This window comes from Dermochelys coriacea, chromosome 6, assembly GCF_009764565.3.
Source record: "Dermochelys coriacea isolate rDerCor1 chromosome 6, rDerCor1.pri.v4, whole genome shotgun sequence".
Taxonomy (NCBI): domain Eukaryota; kingdom Metazoa; phylum Chordata; order Testudines; family Dermochelyidae; genus Dermochelys; species Dermochelys coriacea.
In genome coordinates this window covers 116061959-116089569 of record NC_050073.1, presented here as the reverse complement: position 1 = coordinate 116089569, position 27611 = coordinate 116061959, and the positions used below count along the sequence as shown (strand labels likewise).

The window sequence follows — 27611 nt, the reverse complement described above, 5'->3', positions numbered from 1 at the left end:
ACTTATCCTTATTGAACCTCATTAGATTTCTTTTGGCCCAATCTTCCAATTTGTCTAGGTCCTTCTGTATCCTATCCCTCCCCTCCAGCGTATCTACCACTCCTCCCAGTTTAGTATCATCCGCAAATTTGCTGAGAGTGCAATCCACACCATCCTCCAGATCATTTATGAAGATATTGAACAAAACGGGCCCCAGGACCGACCCCTGGGGCACTCCACTTGACACCGGCTGCCAACTAGACATGGAGCCATTGATCACTACCCGTTGAGCCCGACAATCTAGCCAGCTTTCTACCCACCTTATAGTGCATTCATCCAGCCCATACTTCCTTAACTTGCTGACAAGAATGCTGTGGGAGACCGTGTCAAAAGCTTTGCTAAAGTCAAGAAACAATACATCCACTGCTTTCCCTTCATCCACAGAACCAGTAATCTCATCAAAAGGCGATTAGATTAGTCAGGCATGACCTTCCCTTGGTGAATCCATGCTGACTGTTCCTGATCACTTTCCTCTCCTCTAAGTGCTTCAGGATTGATTCTTTGAGGACCTGCTCCAATTTTTCCAGGGACTGAGGTGAGGCTGACCGGCCTGTAGTTCCCAGGATCCTCCTTCTTCCCTTTTTTAAAGATGGGCACTACATTAGTTTTCCAGTCATCCGGGACTTCCCCCGTTCGCCACGAGTTTTCAAAGATAATGGCCAAGGGCTCTGCAATCACAGCCGCCAATTCCCTCAGCACTCTCGGATGCAATTCGTCCGGCCCCATGGACTTGTGCACGTCCAGCTTTTCTAAATAGTCCCTAACCACCTCTATCTCTACAGAGGGCTGGCCATCTCTTCCCCATTTTGTGATGCCCAGCACAGCAGTCTGGGAGACTGACCTTGTTAGTGAAAACAGAGCAAAAAAAGCATTGAGTACATTAGCTTTTTCCACATCCTCTGTCACTAGCTTGCCTCCCTCATTCAGTAAGGGGCCCACACTTTCCTTGGCTTTCTTCTTGTTGCCAACATACCTGAAGAAACCCTTCTTGTTACTCTTGACATCTCTTGCTAGCTGCAGCTCCAGGTGCGATTTGGCCCTCCTGATATCTTTCCTACATGCCCGAGCAATATTTTTATACTCTTCCCTGGTCAATGTCCAACCTTCCACTTCTTGTAAGCTTCTTTTTTATGTTTAAGATCCGCTAGGATTTCACCATTAAGCCAAGCTGTCGCCTGCCATATTTACTATTCTTTCGACTCATCGGATGGTTGTCCCTGTAACCTCAACAGGGATTCCTTGAAATACAGCCAGCTCTCCTGGACTCCCTTCCCTTTCATGTTGTCCCCCAGGGGATCCTGGCCATCTGTTCCCTGAGGGAGTCAAAGTCTGCTTTCCTGAAGTCCAGGGTCCGTATCCTGCTGCTTACCTTTCTTCCCTGCGTCAGGATCCTGAACTCAACCAACTCATGGTCACTACCCAGATTCCCATCCACTTTTGCTTCCCCCACTAATTCTACCCGGTTTGTGAGCAGCAGGTCAAGAAAAGCGCTCCCCCTAGTTGGCTCCCCTAGCACTTGCACCAGGAAATTGTCCCCTACGCTTTCCAAAAACTTCCTGGATTGTCTATGCACCGCTGTATTGCTCTCCCAGCAGATATCGGAAAATTAAAGTCACCCATGAGAATCAGGGCATGCGATCTAGTAGCTTCCGTGAGTTGCCGGAAGAAAGCCTCATCCACCTCATCCCCCTGGTCCGGTGGTCTATAGCAGACTCCCACCATGACATCACTCTTGTTGCACACACTTCTAAACTTAATCCAGAGACACTCAGGTTTTTTCCACAGTTTCGTACCGGAGCTCTGAGCAGTCATACTGCTCCCTACATACAGTGCTACCCCCCACCTTTCTGCCCTGCCTGTCCTTCCTGAACAGTTTATAACCATCCATGACTGTACTCCAGTCATGTGAGTTATCCCACCAAGTCTCTGTTATTCCAATCACGTCATACACAGTCTTTACCCATCTCATGACAGTGCAGTTCCTGAAAGGACTGGAGCGCCTTTACCCACATGTCTGGGACCTGGTCCCTCCTTGGGACCTGAACCTTGTGCTGTCCAGGCTCATGGGGCCCTACTCTCCCTTCTGCTTCTCTCCTGGAAGATTCTTTTTTGTTCGCCTTAACCTTGGCCTGTAGGCTGTCCAAGATCAGGGTGCTCGCATAGAAGACCATATAAGGGGGCTCCAATAAGGACAAGTCCAGCTACATCCTCATCCAGCTTTTCTGCCCAAGGTAGTTTCCCAGTTCCATACTGGTCAGACATGTATCTTCCGTCTTCTTCTCCCAGAAGCCTCATGCTACGGATGAGGAACATAGGTCGCATTCCCTGGATGTCGGCAGGCACTGGCCTTCTACATAGAGGAACGAAGCTGTTCTGCAAGTCTACACAACTGTTTGTCGCTGTCTACCCAGAGAATCTCATCCTGGATCCCAGCTTGCATCTGCTGGTGTTATGAGCTGGTGAAGGTGCCCCATCAGCAATTGTGACGGCCCACTCGTATAGGGTGCAGGCATCATCAGTGGCCTTCCTTGCTTAGGTGCTGTTCCAGGAAATTTGCCGCACTACAGCCTGGTTGTCCGTTCGCATGTTTGCTTCACACTATGTGCTGTGAACTCCAAGCCCACCACTGTGGATTCTGCTTGTGAGTTATCTACAATGGAATCGACATGAGCAAGCACTCGAAGAAGAAAAACAGTTACCCACCATTTGTAACTGTTATTCTTCGAGATGTGTTGCTCATGTCCATTCCATTACCAGCCCTTCTGCCCCTCTGTTGGAGTTGTTGGCAAGAAGGAACCAAGAGGGCACGGGGCTGGCGGTGCCTGATATACTGCGGCATGAATGCAACACTCTAGCGGGTGCCACAGCTGGCTGTATGGGAACTACTACGGCAAAAGTCTCCAACAGCCACACATGTGAACATGCGCACACCTACAATGGAATGGACATGAGCAACACATCTCGAAGAACAACAGTTACCAAATGGTGGGTAACCGTTTTTTCACCTATCTCTCAACTGTTTGTTCTTCAGGATGTTCTCCTGTCTATTCCAAGATCCACGCACCTCCCCTCTATCGGAGTATCTGGCAAGAAGGAACTGAAGAGGCAGTGGTGGTCGGGACCTATATACCATACTATATCGCCATGAAGATGCGACTCTGGAGGGCTCCACAGCCAATCCAATGGATACTGCTGGGGGAAAAAACCTTCCAACGACTGTGCATGCAGCGCGCACACACCTACTTGGAGTGGACATGAGCAAAACATCTCGAAGAACAGTTGTTATGAGAGGTAGGTAATTTTTTTTTTTAAGTTGTCCTGCCAGATAGCCTGGAAAGGCTTGAAAACCCCTATTTACATGTGGGAAGCTCAAAAGCAAAACTTTCCTAATTTACGTTATTTACATCAAAGTAATCCTGTTTAAGGCTTATTGAAATGCACATCTGAAAAAACAGTTTTCAGATAACACAATACAAAATGCCTTTCACACCAGTGATCAATCTAGTTTCCTTTATAGATGGATGTGACGAGGACTACTTTGGACGAGCCTCTGTTGCATTGAGAGCTAGGAACTCAACCTGCAAAACTTCGCTCATGTACACAAGTGAGTAATGCCATTGACTTCAATGGGTTTGCTCATGTGAGTAAAGATTGCTCATAAGACAGGTTTTTAAAGAATTTGCCCTCCATTTAAAATAATGTGCATCATTTTCCTGTGATACTTTTAGGCAGGAGATGAACATCTTAATGTACACTTCATACACAAGAAATTCTCTTACTTCGCAGGCAGGGAGATCTGGACAGCTTTGGCTAGATCGACACACCACACTAGTGTCGTGTAGAATATGTGTAGCGGGACGCTGCAATGAAGAGCACACCACGTCCACTCTGTGTCTGTAGTTAAATGTGTCAGTGAAAGACTCCAGCAGCAGGGAAAGGGCTTCAGCAACTCTCTGTTGCCAGGGATAAAAGGCTAGGGCAGGGAGCAGGCAGTGGGGAAATCCCTTCCCAGGGCCTTTCCCCAGCTGGAGTTTTTTCCTGCGTGGAGAAAGGCTCCAGCAACAGGGAGCTGGTAGAGCCTTTCCCTGCTGCCTCCCCTTTGCAGGAATCTTTCCCTGGGGCGGGGAATGGCTTTGGCAGCATGGAGGCAGCAGGACACTACACTGGGAGGAGTAGGGAGAAGCAGCTTGGGTGAGTAGAAAGGTGCATAGGTGTGGTACTCGCATGTGTACTAGGCGTGCCTTTGCTCTACTTGCCTAGGCCATGTGTTCCAGCTACACAGCTCCGTATACCTGTGCTGGAGCGGACTACACTGGTATGTACTCTAGATGACGCCAAAAGAAACATGTGGTGGAGATGTACCCTTCATGTCGAGGGAGAACCTTCAAATAGGACTCTGGGGAAACACCCTGGTTTGTAACCATACAATGTAAGGATGGATCCCATTTTCAAAACTGCCATTCTTTCCCCATATTTGGAAGTATGTGAAAGTTAACTTCCTATCTATTATTTTGTAATCAATCGTTAAATAATCTTTAAAAAGTGCTCTGTTCTGCGGAATGCAAAAATGGCTGTAGATTTATCACTGCATAGTCTGGTGTGACTGAAAACTGATGTCTTGCTCCAGAACGCTGGGGAATGCAGTGTGTGAAACTTCTGCTCACTGAGGCCCTGATTCAACAGCAGCTGTTCATCAAAGCACTTAAGCAAGTACTTAAGTCCCCTTGACTTCAACCTGTAGGAGTCAAAGTTTTAGAGTAGATTTCCCTTCTTGGGGCATGATTGAACTTTGAGAAGGGCTAGAGAACAGTTGGATCAAGCCGTAAATTAATCAGTTGCATTTGGTTTTGAAAAGCTCTTTTTAACCACTTTGACATCTCACTTTTATTCTCAAACATCTGCTTTTCATTGTTTGCTATAAAAGTGTAAGAGTTAATTTGCCCTCATTTTGTTATTGCTACCAGAAACCCAGCTATTTTATACTTCTTGTATAGGGATTTGGACTTAATCGTTTCAGAATAAAGAAAAAAATGAGTTTTTTTCTTAAACCGACAAGTAAGGCTAATTAAATTGTAATGCTAAGTGTGTAAAGATACTAGACATGGCTTGTTAAGTTGAGCTCTACTTTGTTTTATTGGCCTAATAGCATGAAATTGAAGGAAAGTCAAATGATCAATGTATTTCAGGTCATTTCTCAGCATGGCAGCTGCCTTGACCGAGTGCCAGGCAACATTGCATTGACTATGAAGAGCTTAGTGCTATTTTCCTGTATAGAAATGGCATCTGAAATTCAAAAAAATTGAGACCTTCCTATAGGTCGTCTTCGACTAACAAATGTTTAATTTTTATCCCAGGCTTCCTTTCCTCAGATTACAGCCAACTTTGTGTCTATCCTCAACAACAGATACATAACTATAGCATCTAGCATTGGTTTAGGCCCTGATCCTGTAATGAACGACATGCGTATGGACTCCTTCCCCCATACAGAGTTCTATTGACTTCATTGGGGCTCTATAGGCACAAGGGTACACTTGAGACCTTGGATTACACTGGAATTTAGATGACTTTCTTCCCATCTGTAACTGGATTTCTTTTTCATTTCTAAAGCACTACTCTCCACATACACCTGTGGTAGGAGACACTAATGCAGCTTCCCGCTAACTTGCTGGGAGCTAATGCAGTTGATGGTGTTCAAAATGGTCTCACCCACTTACCTCTATCCCCTTTGTACGGTCTCCTCACCCTTAAACTGGCAGCTAGAAGCTAACCACGATTTGATTTTAATAGAGTGTTTAATTAGAGGTTTCAGCAGGAGCCTGTCACCGTGACAAATAAATGAGCTCCTTCCAAACTGGAGCCGTCGAGATGCACACATGCTTTAATGGAGTAACCTTAGAGACTAACAAATTATTTGAGCATAAGCTTTCGTGAGCTACAGCTTCATGATGCATGTAGCTCACGAAAGCTTATGCTCAAATAAATTTTAGTCTCTAAGGTGCCACAAGTACTCCTTTTTCTTTTTGCGAATACAGACTAACACGGCTGCTACTCTGAAACCTGGAGTAACCTTGTGATTGCATCGCTATAATACTTGCCCTTGTTTAGTTATCTCCAGCATGCTGTTTAAAATTAGATTGTAGACTCTTCCAGGCAGGCACCCTGGTTTTCTGTTTGTTCTGTAAAGTGCCTTACATGCTTGTCACTGTGTTTAAGAAAACCCCCCCACAACAATAATAATTTTAATAACCTGTAGTATACTGGAAAGGTGTCATTGAATCCATGTTATCCTAGGTCGTGCTGTTACCTACCAGCGTGCCTCAATTCTGCTAATACAGTGTACTTGTAGCTGTATCTGTTCTAGAATATCAGAGAGACAATGGGTGGGTAGGTAATATTTTATTGGACCAGCTTCTGTTGGCGAGAGAGCCACACAGTTGTTGGTCCAATAAAAGATGTTACGTCACCTACCTTGTCTCTCAATGCTGCTAATACAGAGGCACCACCTCCAGGGGCTTCAGCCGATCAGCCAGCACTTTAAAGAGTTTCTGGTGCTGTGAGCATTCAACTTGTCATAGATTTGAAGGCATTCAGAGCCCCACAGGATCGGGCCGTAAAAATGAGATGTTTGTGTATAAGATTTGTGGTGGTTAGTTTGTAAAAATTGTTAGGCATGCTCAGAAATCTAGACAGATGGAGAGGAACATCACAAACCCACCCCATCAGAGCAGTTAGCACCTCTGTTGTCCGCCTCAGCAGAAAGAACGAAGGAATACGTGTGTGTGAAGAGTAAATCAATACTTCCTCCGACCCTGGGGGGTGTTCTTTTGGCTTAACAGAATTGATGCCCGTTTGTAGGGTATTGTTGGGATGATTGTGCTACCACTGACCCGTCCTGAACCTGCTCTGGAGATAGTGAATTGTGTGTGTGTGTTTGTCCTAAATCAACCATGACAGTTATTCCTCTGGCTCTTCTACATGGTCCTCCTGCTAATGTTGTTTCCTCTTTGCATGAAGATGAGAAAGTCCAGAGATTATAAACCATTCCATCTTTTTTATACTAATAATGAAGAGTTAATATCAAGGAGTTAAATGTTTTGCATAAGGGTTTCAATTTTCCTTTAAAACCGATGAGCTGCATATCTTACTAATAGTGACTGCTTGTTGTTAACATGCACTGACGCTTCGTCAGTTGCTGCCTGAAAATTACTGCTTCAGAGTTAAGTTCCACAGACCTCCTACATGCCTAATTTTGCCCGCACTCCATATCGCTGCTTCTATTTCTAACTGTTCACCCTCGCTCCCTTTGGTTTTTCCCATTCCTTTAACTTTTCTCCTCCTTTTGTCTCCTATTCTCACTCTGCTTCATGTTCTTTTCCATTCTGTCCCCATTCACCATAGCAGTTGCCTTGTTTATTTCCTTTCTTCTGTTAGATGCATTCTCTACCTCCACCAAATGCCTCCTTAAAATGCATTTGTTTCAGGAATCCCCCACTCTTTTCTTCTCTCCCTTAACCCCTATACCGTCACTCTGAGGCATTGTTCTGTATCTTTACTTACAGTTTGTCTTGCTTCAGACTGTAAACTTAACAGGGCAGGGAATGTCTATGGGTCTCTTAATTTCAAACTGAGTGTCTAACCTTTTAAAGACCAAGTTCAGTTTTCTATTTCATCTCCTTGTTTTAAGGAGGGGTTTTAAATTGTCCATCATATGGTATATTTCTTAACAGCAATATTTCATAGTATTTCGAGGTATATATTTCTAGGTATACTTAATCCTGCCTCAGAGCAGGGTTATGGATTAGGTGATCTCTTGAGTTTCCTTCCAGCTCTACATTTCTATGATTTTATGATAGTTGTGGAGATTTGGGGGAGGAGGGAAATACAGACAGCATAATACAGCTGTTTATGAATGTCAGAATGTTTGCATTGTGTTATTCATAAGCATAGGGTTTCTGCTGTAGGGAGCATATTTAGTCTTCCTTCAGGAAATCCTAAATACCATAGTCATATAATTGAAATGTTGTGTCGGCATTCAGTATTCTGCAAAGAGTTGTACGGTAGCAAAACAAGAACACTGGTAAGTCCATCTGGACCAAGACTTAAGCCAATTTCATTGAATATAGGCAGTATTGAGTGGCTCCATGTTGTCTACTACAACTATATGTAGCTCCCCTCTTTCCCCCCACCCCCTCGTATTAGTACAAATTTTTTAGCTATCAGAACTTTCGGGCTAAATTTTCAAAACATGGCCCTAATTTGTTCACCTGCATTTTTTTTAAATGCACGATCTAGATGAAATTAACGTGCATGAACTCCATTTGTGTGTGCACTTCGATTGCAAATGAGTTTTGTGTACTAAATGCTTAAATTTGTGATGGTTATTTGCAAAAATCTCCATGTGCAAGGGGTTTATGTGTAAAGGCAAGTTGGGTTGATACCTCTCTGAAAATTTGGCCCTTTAATGTGGGTATTTTCGTTTGTCCAAATTAAGATAATGTAGAACTTCAATTTTACTACATTAAGGCTTTCGGTTTTGCAATTGGATTGCTAATGCAGATCCCTTTGCCCATGTGTAGCCTCAGTGGAATGTATGTGTCTCCCGTTGGCACCAGAAGTCCACACTGGTAGATCTGATTGTAGAAGCACAACCTGAGTTTGCTTAATTTTACTTCATCTGTTATTCCGAACAAAGCATGGCAGTATTGGGGAATAGAATAACCCATTGGAAATGACTGTTTTCTTACTGAAGACCGAATGAATCTCTGAAAAATGACATTTCAGTCTGAACAAGTAATGTTCAACACCTGTAAGGGCACAATGGGGAAAAAGGTAGTGTGAGTTGGTGCCTGAGGCTTGCAAATGTGACAGTCACTTCTGCAAAGCACTATGAGTAACTCCTAGCAGCCAGTTTAAGGGCGAGGAGACAGTACCCTTCTATTCAAATATATCAAAGGGGGTGAGGTTTAGGGTAAGATGCTTGTCCCTCCAATAGACTCTCTCAACAACCAGGGTAGGAGAGGCAATAGAACAATGGTCCTGCAATGACCAGGTCAGTTCCACTTATAATAGGATGCATTATATGGAGGGATCATTGCACAGAAAGGAAGCAGATCCTAGGACCCGAGACCATGGATGGGAGACTCAGCTAAGAGAGTTGGAGGGTGGAGTGGTAAAGAATACAGTGATGACCTGTGTTGGTTATTGAGAAGTGGCATAAAATGTTGTGTTTGTTCTTTCTCATACACAGTGCTGTCTTGTTCAGATAATAGCACAGTACACACTAGCAGGGACTCCAGGGAAAGTCTGACAACTCTTGTCGGAACCCTGGAGTCACTGCTGAAAATGAATGAGTGGCTCATTCCAACAAACACCGTCAAGCTTTCCTCAAAATCACCACAGTGTTTCAGTGGCCAGGTCTGTGGATAATGGTAACAAACAGGCAATTTTGAAGTATTGGTGTGAAGAGGGAAAGAACTGGAATTTTTTCTTGTAGAGTAATCACTAAATCCTGATATTGGCTCAAAACCAAAAGACTTTTACATTTCAGTTTATAAAATGGACATATGCTTTCTTCTGAGAGATTAGAGAAATGTTGCTTTTTTGGCAGGCGTTTAAGAAATGTCTGGTCAGATAATTATTTATGTCAGGATATTGCAGAAGGAAAATTCGTAAGTAAGTTAGTAAGCAAGCATGTGATTGAGCCTAAGTCACTATGTGGTTAGTTTTCCAGATAACGATTTGCACATACTAAATCACACGTGTAACCATCTTCATTTAATGACAGGTTTCAGAGTAGCAGCCGTGTTAGTCTGTATTCACAAAAAGAAAAGGAGTACTTGTGGCACCTTAGACTAACAAATTTATTTGAGCATAAGCTTTCGTGAGCTACAGCTCATTTTATCGGATGCATCTGATGAAGTGAGCTGTAGCTCACGAAAGCTTACGCTCAAATAAATTTGTTAGTCTCTAAGGTGCCACAAGTACATCTTCATTAATAGCCTCTTCAGCACTGTTGATCTTCTCCTATATTGCTGGAAATTCTCTAAGGAAAAACTAGAGCCATTCCTAGTGAAATCGTGTTTTCTAAAGCTGTTTGGATTTCAAAACTCAAGTCTACTTTGTTTCTCAGTAAATGTCCAAACGTGATCAGCTTTATTTTCTACATGTCTGAACTCCTCTCCATGTGAGCCACTTGAGCCTTAAAACCAGTACTGTCACCTGGGATCTGATCCAGAGCCTGTTAAATGAATGGAAAGCATCCCATCAACTTTGACAGCCTTTGGATCAGTTCCTTGGTTCTTTTACTTGGCAGCTGCTGGGCTGTCTCTCTAAAAGTTGTGATAATTTGGTGAAGAAATCAGATTTATTCTTGAATTCAAAGGATGTGGGTAGAAAAGAGCTGTGGGTTTCAGATGTTTGAGTCCTGTTGGAAAAACGTCATTGGTATTGGAATTGTAAATCTGGGAATGGTATTATGCATTTTAGTTTGACATCTTTTGTGTTTATTTAAAAAGGCTGTGGAAGACAGGGAGGGTAAAGGTTAAAATAATATTAACCAAGCCCTCCAAATCTATCAGGTTCACTCTCCTTTTCCTGTGTATTACTGTAGCCAAACAAAGTAGTTAATCAGAATCAGAAAGCTATATCAGCCCTGTTGACATGGACTTGTCAATGATGATGGAGAAGGATAGGAGGAAACTGCAAAAATTAGCTATTGGTGCAAAGTGGAATATAAAACATTTACAGGAACATTGTTCCATCAGAAATTCTCCTGCATCAAAGCAGCTTTTTCAAACTTAAATATTTCTATGAACTTAAAAGTAAAATGGCTTCTCAAAAAAAGCCAGTAAGTGAAATCTACAATAGTTCGGTATTCTTTTTAAATTTTCCTCTTAGTGTTTGGATAATTACAATATTATGTGATGATGCATCAAAAAAGGACTGTCTTTTGCATTGCTTTGTATGGTGCCAAGAACAGTGGGGCTCCCATCCTTGACTGGGGTTCCAGGACTTGCTGTAATAGAAGTAATAATATTCCGGCCTTAGAGACTCCTTAAGTTCCTTTCAACAAATTCAGCATACTCCTTACCCCAGATAGATTATTTTGTAGGGGAGTAACCTCGTGGCTAAAGGAATCTATATAATAAAATTCCAGGATTGTCACTCTGAAGTCTATTATGTCTGTAGAGGCAGTGTGATATGATGAAAACAGCTAGGAGCATGGTTGAGAGCTCTTTGTTTAGAATAGAACCTGGTTGACTCATCACTGGGATTCATGGTCTGTTACTGTCTAGTTTTTAAGTTCTGAGCCATTTTTGGCTTTTTTTTTTTTTTTTTTTTTTTTAAATTCATGTGATTTTTATAAATGACACCCATGCAACAGCCTGGGCTTTCAGCTACCAGTGTGCATATAAATAACAGTATTGCAGTCTGACTAAAGAAGACGTAGCACATAGAATTGTAGATTACTATTTCCATTATTAAATACATGGAAGGCACTCAGATAATATGGTAATAGATGGGCCATGTAAGTAAGTACCTGGACAGATAGAAATTAAAGAGTGAAAAGACCTGTTACATCATCTGGTACAGCCATGTGCTAATGCAAAAATGTTCACAGTCGAGACAAGCTTTAATGACCCCAGCAACCTTGGTTTTTACTATTTCTTCTGGAAATACCTGCAACGCAATCGATCTCCCTGCTCTCTCCACTACAAATGCATCCATTGTTTGGTCTCTGGTATTGTCTTCCTCCTTTATTCTCTTCTTCATGGCAGTGGAAAGACAAGAACATAAAAATGGCCATACTGGGTCAGACCAATGGTCCATCTAGCCCTGTATCTGTCTTCCAACAGTGGCCAGTGCCAGATACTTCAGAGAGAATGAACGGAACAGGGCAATCATCAAGTGATCCATCCTCTGCCATCCAGTCCCAGCTTCTGGTAATCGGAGGTTTAGGGACACCTAGAGCATGGGGTTGCATCCTGGACCATATTGTAATTGTAGTAGATGGACGTATCCTCAATTAAGTTCTTTTTTTATTCCAATTATATTTGTTGCCTTTGCAGCATCCATAGGTAACGAGTTCCACAGGGTTGTCTGGGTGTTGTGTGAGAAAGTAATTCCTTATATGTTAAATCTGTTTCTGCTAACCTCAGCTCTGATTCTTTTTTCTGATTTTTTTGGTAAGGTGTAAGAGGATGGAAATGGTAAAGGGCAGGCAGGATCTGAGGGCTGAGGAAATGTGGTGGAGTTTTGGGGATGAGGAAGCTGGGAGACCAAGGGATAGGAAGTGGGGGTGTCTTGAACTCGCATCCTCTTAAAGTACTCCTACCCCAGCACTGGTACACTAATAGGCAACTACCAACTTGTTCAGTAGTTGTCAAATGCCCACTCCCTAGCCGTATTACAGAAGGTGTACTGGTGTTCTGTTTCCAAGATCTGGTCACCCTGCTTGTATTACAGCAAAGAGAGATTATTAGGTCTCATTCATCAAAGGTTTAGGCTTTGTAAAAACAAGCATTTTGCAAACAGAAATATTCCCCTTTCAGTGTCTGTAACCCAGACATTGCAGCATTGTGCTAGAGTATTTGAGAGAGAAACTGACAAGTCTTTTTTTTGTCTAAACAGAGAAATGCATTAAGTAAACAGTGTATCTAGTGTAGCGAAAAGTAAATCGGATTATTAAATCTGCTATTAAGTATAAGAAAAGACATTAATTTTAAAAGTAGCTGATCTTGTGTCTGTCTATTCATGTACAATATATTTTAGGTTAATCAGTTGCACACAAATCCCTTGCTGTGCAAACTTTTACATAAACAAAGTTATGAGGATGAAACACCATCTTAATTCTAATTAACTAAGTTTTTGTGGTGCCATAAACTCCAAAATATAATGGACAGCCACAATGCCTAAATTAAACCTGAGAGGGTGGGGGGGGGAAGGAATATGCCAGAAAGATAGGGGGCGGGGAGAGGAGGCAGGAATACCTGTTGTCTTTGTTCTTGGAAGCCATTTCTTTCACTATTCGGATATTGTCTGCTTCTTGTACACAAACATTACAGCATCCAAGGGGAATTAGAAACACTTACCCATGACCACAAAATCAAATTCTAGATCTATCAGGACAAAGCAATGCAAAAAAAAAAAAAAAATCTTGGAGCCCACTACCTTCAGTCTGGTTTTAGCCCAGTCGTAAACTCCTCCTAATGCTGAAAAAGGCAGGCTCTGTCCTCTAAGTGGAGTATAGTAAATTTAAGAATCCTATCTTTCAGAAGTGTAGAGTGCTATGCATTTGTAATACACTGTAGAAGCCCTAAGTAATAGTGTTTTGCCTCTAGTGATCTCTATCAAGTTGCATAATGGCTTCCATTTTAACATACTCTGATGAATGGCTGTCTCTCCTTCTCCCCCCGCCACCCTTTGAGCATCATCTAGCTCTGTCTCCCAGCCCAAATATATGACAGTTACCATGTACTTGATGTCCCATCCAGACAGGTTAATACTGAGCTGGGTGTAATCTGGGTCTGAAGAGTATTTGATAGTAATGGTCAGGGATTTAGTTTAATCTGGGTTAATAATCCTACTAGTGTGTGCTCAGTCTTGCCCAACCAGTTTTGCCGTCAGCTATAGCTGTTCACCAAACTGAACATGTCAGCAAGACACTGTCATGAGTGTATTCTTGGTATGGACCTATTAGAAAGGAAGACCAGTGAATTCCAAGGTGTGTGCACCAAGGAATGCTGCTACATGGGCACCAAAAGCTTTGGATGTGTGACAAGAATGCCAGCGATGAACATAAACTGAATATACAATCAGACTGCCTTGAGCATTTTGCCAGTGATTGAACCACATGGGGCTTGATTTGCAAGAAGGCCACGTCCCTTTGAGATTTGCCATGATGATGATAACGTGAATGCATAGGGGTCAGTCAGGTTGGAGACCAGATTAAGATGATATTGACCAAATCTCTGCTGCTTTATTAAACTATTTAAATTTAATTGGGCAAGATATGTTTTAAATGCAACTTGTTTCACCAGCAGTATAAAGGGAGAAGGTCACAGCTGTCACAAACTCCTACAGTGCTCCAGCATACCTTATTGATGCTCAAAGCACAAATCTTCCTGGTCCTGTATTGCTTGTACTGGAGCCTGTATTGCCTCAAGGCCTGAATGTCGCCACAGCCCCATGTAGATGAATTCATGAGACAACCACTAGCCCTCCTATGTGTTCGAGGTCCTCCCTGCAAATCTAGCCCCTTCCCAAGTGAAGGCAGACTAATACCCACTTTGCAGGAAAAGGACATTATCCAAACTCCGAACATGTGTGTCAGGAGTGCCAGCCAACCCAGCTTCTGGGGTTTTTTTTTCTTGTTACTGAGGAGAGTCATCCCATGCTGCCAAGACCCACCACCTAAAGTTGTAATCCTGGGAAGCTAAAGCAAATGAACTGTGTTGTGCAGCTGCCTCAATGTCCAGATGTGCTTGCACAATGCAAACCCGTCCAGTTACCTTCATGTGCAGAAGTGCCTGCTGGCCCCCAGTGGCTGGGACCAAACCGCCCCACACCCTATTCCAAAGTGTATAGCAGAGAGAAACGTAACAGGAGCCAGTGGTTGGAAGCTGAAGCCTGACAGACTCAAATGGGAAACGAGGTACCGTTTTTTAGTGGTGAGGATAATTAACCATTGGAACAACTGACCTAGGGAGGTAGGAAGTACTTTACCATCTGAAGTCTTTGAATCTAGGGCAGATCTTTTTTTTGAAAGATAGGCGCTAGCTCAACTGCACATTACGGGGCTTCATCCAAGAATTACTTAGTGAAGTTCTATAGCCTGTGTGACACAGGAGGTTACACTAGATGATTTGTAATGGTTCCTTCTTCTTGCCTCTAAAACCTGTGAAACTCCATAGACCAAGACTGATGAAACACACATACCCTATGTTGCCATTACAATGAAGACAAAAAGGGGGATGGAGGAGGGGCTTTTGCAGCAGCACAGTGGGTGAAGGAGGAGGAGGAAGCCTGACTTAGCCTAGCACTGCTCTTTTCTGTGTGGCTAATGGAGGTGCGGGACCAATCCCAGTGCAATTAGCATTAGTCAAGTGTTGGGAGTGCACCAGTGGCAACCTTAACAAAACAGTGATTGCAAAAACCACCTCCAGAGATGTGGCCCCAGCCTCTGCCCTGCAATCTGAGCTGGCCATTGGGGTATGTTTACACTGCAATGTAAGCCCATGGTTAGTGGGACTCGAGTCAGTTGACCCTGGGTTAGAGAACCTGGGGCTTGAGCATCTACACTGATGATGGTTAACTCTACGTTAAGAATCTTCTAATCCAGGCTTAAACCTGGGACTCTGATGTCCACACTACAACATGCAGACCCTAGTCAAACCAACCATATCCAGGTTTCAGAGTAGCAGCCGTGTTAGTCTGTATTCGCAAAAAGAAAAGGAGTACTTGTGGCACCTTAGAGACTAACAAATTTATTAGAGCATAAGCTTTCGTGAGCTACAGCTCACTTCATCAGATGCATTTGTGGAAAAAACAGAGGAGAGATTTATATACACACACACAGAGAACATGAAACAATGGGTTTATCATACACACTGTAAGGAGAGTGATCACTTAAGATAAGCCATCACCAACAGCGGGGGGGGGGGGGGGGAAAGGAGGAAAACCTTTCATGGTGACAAGCAGGTAGGCTAATTCCAGCAGTTAACAAGAATATCAGAGGAACAGTGGGGGGTGGGGTGGGAGGGAGAAATACCATGGGGAAATAGTTTTACTTTGTGTAATGACTCATCCATTCCCAGTCTCTATTCAAGCCTAAGTTAATTGTATCCAGTTTGCAAATTAATTCCAATTCAGCAGTCTCTCGTTGGAGTCTGTTTTTGAAGCTTTTTTGTTGAAGTATAGCCACTCTTAGGTCTGTGATCGAGTGACCAGAGAGATTGAAGTGTTCTCCAACTGGTTTTTTGAATGTTATAATTCTTGACGTCTGATTTGTGTCCATTCATTCTTTACGTAGAGACTGTCCAGTTTGGCCAATGTACATGGCAGAGGGGCATTGCTGGCACATGATGGCATATATCACATTGGTAGATGCGCAGGTGAACGAGCCTCTGATAGTGTGGCTGATGTGATTAGGCCCTATGATGGTGTCCCCTGAATAGATATGTGGACAGAGTTGGCAACGGGCTTTGTTGCAAGGATAGGTTCCTGGGTTAGTGGTTCTGTTGTGTGGTGTGTGGTTGCTGGTGAGTATTTGCTTCAGATTGGGGGGCTGTCTGTAAGCAAGGACTGGTCTGTCTTCCAAGATCTGTGAGAGCGATGGGTCGTCCTTCAGGATAGGTTGTAGATCCTTGATGATGCGTTGGAGAGGTTTTAGTTGGGGGCTGAAGGTGATGGCTAGTGGCGTTCTGTTGTTTTCTTTGTTGGGCCTGTCCTGTAGTAGGTGACTTTTGGGTACTCTTCTGGCTCTGTCAATCTGTTTCTTCACTTCAGCAGGTGGGTACTGTAGTTGTAGGAATGCATGATAGAGATCTTGTAGGTGTTTGTCTCTGTCTGAGGGGTTGGAGCAAATGCGGTTATATCGTAGTGCTTGGCTGTAGATAATGGATCGAGTGGTATGATCTGGATGAAAGCTAGAGGCATGTAGGTAGGAATAGCGGTCAGTAGGTTTCCGATATAGGGTGGTGGTTATGTGACCATCGCTTATTAGCACCGTAGTGTCCAGGAAGTGGATCTCTTGTGTGGACTGGTCCAGGCTGAGGTTGATGGTGGGATGGAAATTGTTGAAATCATGGTGGAATTCCTCAAGAGCTTCTTTTCCATGGGTCCAGATGATGAAGATGTCATCAATGTAGCGCAAGTAGAGTAGGGGCATTAGGGGGACGAGAGCTGAGGAAGCGTTGTTCTAAGTCAGCCATAAAAATGTTGCCATACTGTGGGGCCATGCGGGTACCCATCGCAGTGCCGCTGATTTGAAGGTATACATTGTCACCAAATGTGAAATAGTTATGGGTCAGGACAAAGTCACAAAGTTCAGCCACCAGGTTTGCCGTGACATTATCGGGGATACTGTTCCTGTGTGTCTGTGCGGATTTGTTCTTGTGCTTTTTCAGGGAGTTTCTTGAGCAAATGCTGTAGTTTCTTTTGGTAACTCTCAGTGGGATCAGAGGGTAATGGCTTGTAGAAAGTGGTGTTGGAGAGCTGCCTAGTAGCCTCTTGTTCATACTCCGACCTATTCATGATGACGACAGCACCTCCTTTGTCAGCCTTTTTGATTATGATGTCAGAGTTGTTTCTGAGGCTGTGGATGGCACTGTGTTCTGCATGGCTGAGGTTATGGGGTAAGCGATGCTGCTTTTCCACAATTTCAGTTCGTGCACGTCGGCGGAAGCAGTCTATGTAGAAATCCAGGCTGCTGTTTCGACCTTCAGGAGGAGTCCACCCAGAATCCTTCTTTTTGTAGTGTTGGCAGGAAGGTCTCTGTGGGTTAATATGTTGGTCAGAGGTGTGTTGGAAATATTCCTTGAGTCTGAGACGTCGAAAATAGGATTCTAGGTCACCACAGAACTCTATCATGTTCGTGGGGGTGGAGGGGCAAAAGGAGAGGCCCCGGAAACTCCCTGAAAAAGCACAAGAACAAATCCACACAGACACACCCCTGGAGCCCCGACCTGGGGTATTCTATCTGCTACCCAAGATCCATAAACCTGGAAATCCTGGACGCCCCATCATCTCAGGCATTGGCACCCTGACAGCAGGATTGTCTGGCTATGTAGACTCCCTCCTCAGGCCCTTCGTTACCAGCACTCCCAGCTATCTTCGAGACACCACCGATTTCCTGAGGAAACTACAGTCCATTGGTGATCTTCCTAAAAACACCATCCTAGCCACTATGGATGTAGAAGCCCTCTACACCAACATTCCACACAAAGATGGACTACAAGCCGTCAGGAACAGTATCCCCGATACTGTCACGGCTAACCTGGTGGCAGAACTTTGTGACTTTGTCCTGACCCATAACTATTTCACATTTGGTGACAATGTATACCTTCAAATCAGCGGCACTGCGATGGGTACCCGCATGGCCCCACAGTATGGCAACATTTTTATGGCTGACTTAGAACAACGCTTCCTCAGCTCTCGTCCCCTAATGCCCCTACTCTACTTGCGCTACATTGATGACATCTTCATCATCTGGACCCATGGAAAAGAAGCTCTTGAGGAATTCCACCATGATTTCAACAATTTCCATTCCACCATCAACCTCAGCCTGGACCAGTCCACACAAGAGATCCACTTCCTGGACACTACGGTGCTAATAAGCGATGGTCACATAACCACCACCCTATATCGGAAACCTACTGACCGCTATTCCTACCTACATGCCTCTAGCTTTCATCCAGATCATACCACTCGATCCATTATCTACAGCCAAGCGCTACGATATAACCGCATTTGCGCCAACCCCTCAGACAGAGACAAACACCTACAAGATCTCTATCATGCATTCCTACAACTACAATACCCACCTGCTGAAGTGAAGAAACAGATTGACCGAGCCAGAAGAGTACCCAGAAGTCACCTACTACAGGACAGGCCCAACAAAGAAAACAACAGAACGCCACTAGCCATCACCTTCAGCCCCCAACTAAAACCTCTCCAACGCATCATCAAGGATCTACAACCTATCCTGAAGGACGAGCCATCGCTCTCTCAGATCTTGGGAGACAGACCAGTCCTTGCTTACAGACAGCCCCCCAATCTGAAGCAAATACTCACCAGCAACCACACTCCACACAACAGAACCACTAACCCAGGAACCTATCCTTGCAACAAAGCCCGTTGCCAACTCTGTCCACATATCTATTCAGGGGACACCATCATAGGGCCTAATCACATCAGCCACACTATCAGAGGCTCGTTCACCTGCGCATCTACCAATGTGATATATGCCATCATGTGCCAGCAATGCCCCTCTGCCATGTACATTGGCCAAACTGGACAGTCTCTACGTAAAAGAATGAATGGACACAAATCAGACGTCAAGAATTATAACATTCAAAAACCAGTTGGAGAACACTTCAATCTCTCTGGTCACTCGATCACAGACCTAAGAGTGGCTATACTTCAACAAAAAAGCTTCAAAAACAGACTCCAACGAGAGACTGCTGAATTGGAATTAATTTGCAAACTGGATACAATTAACTTAGGCTTGAATGGAGACTGGGAATGGATGAGTCATTACACAAAGTAAAACTATTTCCCCATGGTATTTCTCCCTCCCACCCCACCCCCCACTGTTCCTCTGATATTCTTGTTAACTGCAGGAATTAGCCTACCTGCTTGTCACCATGAAAGGTTTTCCTCCTTTCCCCCCCCTGCTGTTGGTGATGGCTTATCTTAAGTGATCACTCTCCTTACAGTGTGTATGATAAACCCATTGTTTCATGTTCTCTGTGTGTGTGTATATAAATCTCTCCTCTGTTTCTTTCCACCAAATGCATCTGATGAAGTGAGCTGTAGCTCACGAAAGCTTATGCTCTAATAAATTTGTTAGTCTCTAAGGTGCCACAAGTACTCCTTTTCTTTCAACCATATCCACACTCCCTTCTGCTATCCCGAAATCTGCTTACTCTTGCCCTTTGACATGGACCACAGGTCAAGTTGTGAATGCCAATGTGGGCTGCACTGGGAAAGTTAATGATGCCAGCACTTTTCATTGCTTAGGAGTCTATGCTAATGGACAGGCTAGGACACTATTCCCACCAAATGATATTGTAATAAGTAGTATTACTGTCCCCACTGTTGTTCTGGAAGATCCCTCATACCCCCTTTTGCCCTGGCTTACAAAACTCTGCCCTCATTTCAGAGGCCCTGGCAAAAGATAGTTTAATTACACTCTGAACAGGTGTAGAATGGTGGTTGAATGTGCTTTTAGCAGATTGAAATCATGCTGGAGATGGTTACAGAGCTGTTTGGATGCCAGTGTTGTTAATGCTGTCTGCATTACTATAGCTATGCTGTGCTCTTTGCAATCTTTGTGAAGCCAGAGGTGAGCTGTTTCCCCATGAATGGACCTATGACAGACAAGGGCTGCTGGATTGGTTTCCTCAGCCAGAAAGTGCAACTACCCCAGCTGGAGCTGGTTGCATCCAGGCAACAGAAGTCAAGGATACTTTGTGTTCTCACGTTATGGACTTGCATGGCCCAGTGGAAGAGAGGGAGTAGCATCTCTTTGGAGGGATGGGGTTAATTGATTTGTGGGGGTTCAGTGCTTGAGTTGGGCTGGGGGCTTGATTGACATGCAGTGCATCTATGAATGACATGACAGTTTATGAAATGGGGGGGTGGGGAATGATTCACAGCATGGATTCATATAAGGAAGTGATTGAAGTATGGATGGCTGTATCTAATTGTATAGAGGAATAGTGTTTGTTTACTAATTCCTAGTTGCTCCTGATCATGTTTACCTTTGTTTCAAATACAGATTGTATGATGAGATGCAGTGATAGCAATAAACTTCCTTGATGACCTAAAAAAACCTTTATTTATAAACATGTTTTAAAACAGTACAACATCCTCTCATTGCCAGGCAGGCCAGCTGCTATCATTACACCAGAACGCCAGTTACAACAGAAGTTTTCCAAAACAAAACAAAAAAAATGCACCAACAAGTGTGAACAGTGAAACCATCTACACAACACTGACTCCTGCCCCGCATTCTCCTTTCCCTTCTACCCCCGTTTTCCACGCACCTGACGCCTGGGGAGGGAGGGTGGAAGTATCCACAGGCGAGAGCCCCAAGCAGTCATCCATCTTGACCCTAAGTTCCCCAGCTGCTCATGGGGCCTGATTTCATGGGCCACCCAGCCATGGAATTTTCCAGGCTGTTTCACTACATCCCAGGGTATGGCACAGGGGACATAGGCCATCGTGTGAGAGAGGCAGCAGGAGCTGGTACTCTTGAAGCCATGATTGAAATCAGCCACTCAAACAGCTCTCTGCTGAGCTGTCTCCTTCATTAGCCGTCGTTTCTGTTCCCAGAACTGCAAAGCCAAGTGTCTGCTCCTGTGCCGAAACCCAGTTCTCAAACTGTGTGACCATCCTCAGCTTTCCTGTTGCCTCTTGCAGTGCTTTTTCTTTAGCTGTAAGTCCCCTGTTTCTGGTACTAAACCTGGTTGTTGGCCTTCTCCAAACGTCAACCATAGGTGATTACGAAAACACTTCCTCTTGGAACAGTCCACAAAGGTATGTTTCAGGTTTGTGCTGCATTGTGGGTGAACTATAGCAGTACTACAGCCGGTCGAGGTGCCTGGAATAGGACAAGTCACAGGATTATTGTTTCAAATAAGGAGCACAGAAAATATCTGTGTGGAAGTCTCAAGGGCATAAAATATTACTTTTTTTCAATCTGAAATCAGTATATTGTGAAAAGAACAGGAGTACTTATGGCACCTTAGAGGCTAACACATTTATTTGAGCACAAGCTTTCGTGAGCTACAGCTCACTTCATTGGATGCATGCAGTCCGATGAAGTGAGCTGTAGCTTGTGAAAGCTTGTGCTCTAATAAATTTTGTTAGCCTCTAAGATGCCACAAGTACTCCTGTTCTTTTTGCGGATACAGACTAACACAGCTGCTACTCTGAGTATATTGTGACGGGGATGTTTCAGTCCACAGAAGCTCCCTGCACGCAGCCTGGTTAATCACAGCAAAAGAAATGGAGAGACAATGGTAAGTTTAAAAATTCAGTGTTATTTTGTTTTCTAAAAATTTCAGAACTACCTGGGGGCAGTCAGTGGCCTGGCTACAAAAGCTTTTTCTATCATTTCAGGCCTTTCACATTTTGGAGGCTGTAACTGTTCTGATGGTTCCTGACTGGCAAAGGAAAAGGTTATTCCAAGCTGCTGGTGGGGAAACCCACAGTGTATACAGCTGAAGTAATCGAATATCTAGTGACTGAACAGCACAGCTAGGAGGGGAGTTGAATTTTTAAACCTAAAGGTTTCCAAGTGTAGAGTCCATAATGGGTATCATACGATGAGAGCAATTTTTTATAAAATATAAAAGTGATGAACACTTGTGTGTTGTATTAATTGATAACTTCAGATGATATTGAGACACTGTATATGCCTTAAAATATTGTGGGGTACAGTTAAAGTTTCAACCTTACTTTTGCATTTCCTGATTTCTTTGAGTGACTGGTTGCTCAGTTTTAACATTGGTGTTTTTGGCATAGAAATAATAGTATGAAAGCTAGATTGAATAGTGTGTAACTTCAGAACTTTTATTTCTCATGGTAAATTCTCCTTTAAAGTGCCTGAACTATGCAAGCTGTCACTTTAGCAATGCCCCTATGTGTCTGTGCAGTGCAGAGAGAAGGAAATTTATAATGATCCATTCTCATCACATGCATAATCCATTTGCAGTGGAAAACTTCCAGTTTGGTTGAGATCTCAATGGAGGTGAAGGCCCCTGGTTCCGACCTAGTTTTCTGTATCACTGATAGTATTTCTCCTGAGTGGGTGGTCCTCAGTTGTCTTATCTGCCTTCTGTATGTTTAAGCAAAGCCTTCTAAGCTTGTAATTCAGAGAGGCCATTGTACCTGGACTACACACACACGTGACATCCTCCACTCCTTCCTCAGTTAACTTTAACATGATGGGCCAGGCTGTGAGCCCCTTGTGCCCATTGGTGAGTAGCTACTTACATGAGTAGTGCCTTTTGAATCCACTGAATTGAGTAAGCATTCGCCAGTGGGAGTCACGCAGCCTAATCCTATGTAAAGATTCAACACTTCTGTCTTAAAGTGAGTACACATACATTGCTACCGTTTTCCTAATGGGTACTCAGATTGTCTTGGGGTATTGTAGTGTTCTCTGTTGTGCTGTTGGTAATTTTGTCAGCACCATAGAATAAAGTAGAAAATTGAAACTCTGTGAAAGATCAACAAATCCGTGGCGAATGCCACACAGCAACATTTGTTAACTAGGCTCTTTCTCTTTCTTTGACTCTCCTTTCAAACCCCAAATCTCTTGTTTTTGAGAGTTTGGAGTGATAGGAGCTTTAAAAGGAATTCTAGCTGTTTGTTTCTCTGTGGTCTGAAGGCCCTGAAAAAGTACCATCTGGAATTAAAATTTTATATTTGCCTGTTTCTATATTTTAGTTACGGAACAAATGGGAGTTTGCTGAAAAAATTGTGTTCCATTGTAAAAAGTCTATCACGAGAGCCATTATATATGGTAGCTTAGAAAGCCCTGCAGAGAGAAATTAAAGTCACTTCCCTTTCTAATTAGGGCTTTCAGGAAATCCTTGATGACAAAATCTAATAAAATTGCTCAGACATTTGTTTGATATTATTTCTGATAAGTGAAATTTTTACGTAATTTCACCAGAGAGTCTGGAAGCAGCTACACTGTCTTTGATGGTAAGACTGATTTCACTAAAGCTCTTCCTCTTATCCCTCTAAAGAATTATAGCTAACAAAACATTAGTTCCATACTGTAGGTCCGGTAAAGAATTAAAATTACCATCAGGAAATGGCTAATATAATGGACAATATGTTGTTTAAAGGTAGACTGAACATCACATTAAGTGTTAACTTACCCTACCCAACCTCCATGAAGGAGCCAGTAAAAAAATTGTGGCACATTTTAAAGATTCATTGTTCCTTTTCAACAGACTCAGCATATTTCATTAGCACCCATCCAAAAACTGGAGGAAGCACTGTATGAGTATCAGCCACTGCGAGTTGAGACCTATGGACCACAAGTTCCAGAGACTGAACTTCTAGGAAGGCTAGGGTAAGTACCACATTAGAACTTTAATCTTCATTTCATGGCATTGTATCTCGGATTGTTACCATCTTCACTTTGTCAGCAGCATATAGATTTTTTTTTTAAAAAGTATCTTAATGAAATATTAGACTTTCTGCCCAACCATTGTTCTGTTTGGGTGGATAAGCTAAAATATTTTGCTCCTCTAGCCTTTATAGATCTACTGAGAGCTAAACTGGATTGCATTAGTGTTTTTTAAGGTTGTCGTTGGCAGCCGTAGTGAAGTAGCTGTTCATTTTCAGTTGCACTGTATTAAAGAGTAAATAAATAAAAAATCAGGGCATAATTTACCCAGCAGTAAGCCAGTAAAAATATCAAAGCTGGGCCTTTTGCCATGGAAAAGGGTAGATTTACTCACTGACTGCCATCTACAGTTAAATAACGTTTGTGAGAAATGAAGCATAGAGCTTAACTTTGTCAAAGTATAATGCGGGGCTGGCCCAGCAGTTTGGCTGCATTGCAGTGTGTGGCCATGTTTGGAAGGGAACTTAGGAGCCTGGTGTTCCAAGGTAATGGAGACTGAATAGCACAATAGAGGCATGCTTGCTCTTCGCTAAAGAGGTTAGCTGAACATCTGCTAAACACGTACACAACCAACCAGATGGATAGTGTAATTGAGCTGGGTCTGGCTGACTTCGAGATCATGCACCCTCGTTACGTCTAGAAAACACATGAAAATGCAGGATGTCGGGGGGCAAAAACAAAATACCAATGAGAGAGTATAGTTGGGAGGGACCCTTTGGTATGCATCTTGGGCCTGATTCAAAGCCCACGGAAATCCAATTTGGAAAGATTCCAGTTTACTTCAGTGGGCACTGCCAACACGTGCCGTTGTGTTTTCAGATGAGAAATTACACTCCTCATCCTGGGAGGGCATGGGGGTCTCAAAAAAAGGTTTTAAAACACAGTCAGCCCTGATGGATAAGCAATCTAAAACTCAGTGCTGCCAAAAGACCTTCAAGCCTGTCTAGAATCACTTATTGTTTGTGTTCCCATGTATTCCTGATGCCTATCATTTTCAATATCTGATATCAAGTTTATCAGAGCTAAATATTCATCAGCTATCCCAACCCGGACATAGCTGGAGCCAGCATTCGCCACCTGTTCAAATCACAGCTGTGGGGCCCTCTTCCGCAGGGGGAGTTCTGAAGCTCTGTCAGCCATGGACCTTCTTACAGATGAAAATGTTCGGGGGGGGAAGGGTGGAAATAAGTCTTTCTGTGGGGAACCCCTAGGCATTGGCATTTCATGTATAACATATATCCTGAGTAACCTGTGCGCAGTGAGATCTTGGAATCTTTCTATAATAGCTATCTCCATAGTATCTGTGTGTGATTTGCTTGTTCCAGGAGAATTCAGCTTCTTGGAAAGCAAACCCCCTCTAAGTACTGCATGGCTTCAGTTGGCTTCTAGCTGCTAATGTTACATACAATAGCCCCAGTCTTGCAAATACTTATGCTCATGCTTGATTTCTGAAGAAGCACCATCAGCAAGACCCACTTAGCAGAGATGCTTAGGAAGAGGTAGGAGTAGTCTAGCAGTGTGTGTGTATGGGGGGTCTCATCTCTTCTTGCATGGGATGGCCTCAAGAATGCAATCCCACTTGGCTGCGAAATGCAGGTGATGAAAGAGTTTGAGTGAGTGATTTGACGAATGTCATCTGCCACATGTGGGGGAACAGTGAGTTTCCCCAACTGAGTCTAGAGGCCTTTTGTGACTTAAAAACAAATATACCCATCCTGCATGTGCCCTGCTGTTACTCCTCAAATCCCATTCCACTGGGTATTTGTAATACCTTAGACCATGTAGTACCCTACTCCTTTATATATTTGTTTCTGTATTTGCATGAACTCATGCTCATTTGTTGATAAATGCTTAACAAATGTGTTGTGGTCCCATGGCTGGCCTTAGAAGCAGCTGCAAACAGCTGGCTGAATGAGGCAGATGAGTTGAGCATAATGGTGTTACATGGCTCCTACTGAAGACTTTTAGCTCCCTTTTAACTTTAACCATATTACAAAGGTTAAATTTAAAAGGACACAGATTCTCAGTTTCTCCATCTCTCTCTCTCTCTCTCTCTCTCTCTCTCTCTCCCTCTCCTTGTCCCCCTCTGAAGTGAATATTTTCATTGGTCTATGTAAATTAGTGAGGTTTCACTTGATCGTTCAAATTTCTCAGTTTTGTAACACTGTAGTTAGTCATAGACTTCAGCAAAATTTCTTGTCCCTATAATAATATTGCAGCTTGAAAACTGCAATTTATTGCTTGCTGGACAGTTCCCCAAAACCTGCAGAATTCAGTTTATCCAAACCTCAGGAACCAAGATTTTTGCAAATACTCTGTCAACCTAGTGTGGAGCCTTTACATTTATTCTGGTAGCATCTTTTACTGATTTTAAGAAATTGTTTATTACCTTCAAAGCACTCAACAGGCTGGATCCTTCAAATATTCTGGTCTTAACCTCATATTTTTCCACAACACTCACATCAATCTTCAGAGCAAGGAAGGCTGCTCCTTTTGTAGTTTGCTGGAGTCTGCTGAGAACAAATGGGTGATTAGCATGAAGAGTAAGAAAGAGGATACATTCTCAAGAGCTTATTTTAGGACTCTTGTTACTTTTCTTTTTTCTAAAAAAATGGTGGTTGGTATTTAAATTGTCCTATACCAATTACCCACTGAGGCTTCAGATAATTAAATTGTGTGGGGACTGATAAGCCCCACAGAGCATGCTATTTCTCAAAGGTGGGCAAGCCACATGGGGAAATCAGCATTCAAATAATTTTTAAAAATTTGTTTTCAGGCTTTCAAAGGAAGAGGGTAACTAAGTGCTACAACTTTTTTTTTTTCTGTTTTGTAATCTTCATAAGTGTTTTTTTTTTTTTTGCTATCAACTGCTTTAAAAGCCTGAAAATAATTAAGAAATAGATTTTCAACACAAATGAATGGCAGTATATGTGTATGTGTGTATATATGTGTGTGTGTGTGTGTGTGTGTGTATGTATGTATGTGTGTGTATATATATTTATATTCCCTCTGGTGTGACTCAAGAATAGCTTCCTGAATCACTGGAATATAGATGATATTCCCAAATTACGTGCGTTTCTGTGGCAATTACTGTTCTAATTTGCTCCAGCCAAGATGCAGACAAGGGTTGAACTTTGTCAATGAGAGTTAAAGTTTCTCATTGCTAACTGCTAATTGATAGTCCCCTGACTACTCTTCTGTTGGATTAGTATAGGGAAATCTCAGTTGCTGGCAATGCAAGGCTACCTTTCTCATAATCGCGGTTTTTAGTGTTTTTAAAATAAAAATGAGTGTTTGGTGCTGGTCTGTAATTGAGATGGGAAACTGCTAAAAATAATTAGCAACAAAACTGAACATAAAGGTGGTTCTGAAATTTAACTCTTTCACGTGTAGGGTAACAATGGACTTTTTCTCAAAAAAATATCCCTTGATGCTGGTAATCAGGATAACGATAGTCTGGATCCTTAATTTTCCACTTAGTTAAAATTTAAACAGAAATTTGTGGTGAGCCAAATCTGAATACCTCTGAATACCTTGAACCTCGTTGTTCTGGGTATAAATAATATATTAAAGATTGTGAGGCAATCGCATGCTATGGTGGTGGGACCCAAATAAGCACCTTAAATGGATAGATCAGAGCAGTCCCTGGGCCATGCTTTGATCTCATTCACAGATGAGCTCGTTCATAGAGTGGATAATG

General features: G+C 43.0%; 1 protein-coding gene across 8 annotated transcripts in view; it reads left to right on the top strand.

Moving 5' to 3' along the window:
- MNAT1 (MNAT1 component of CDK activating kinase) overlaps positions 1-27611 on the top strand; it is a 198458-nt gene that overhangs the window by 112634 nt on the left and 58213 nt on the right. For 6 of the 8 annotated variants that reach the window (XM_038406548.2, XM_043517618.1, XM_043517620.1 and 3 more), the window contains one exon: positions 23733-23854. The exons of the other annotated variants lie outside the window; for them this stretch is intronic. In XM_038406548.2, coding sequence (XP_038262476.1) covers positions 23733-23854 — 122 coding nt within the window. The remainder of the gene's footprint in view (positions 1-23732; positions 23855-27611) is intronic. 8 annotated transcript variants of the gene reach the window in all.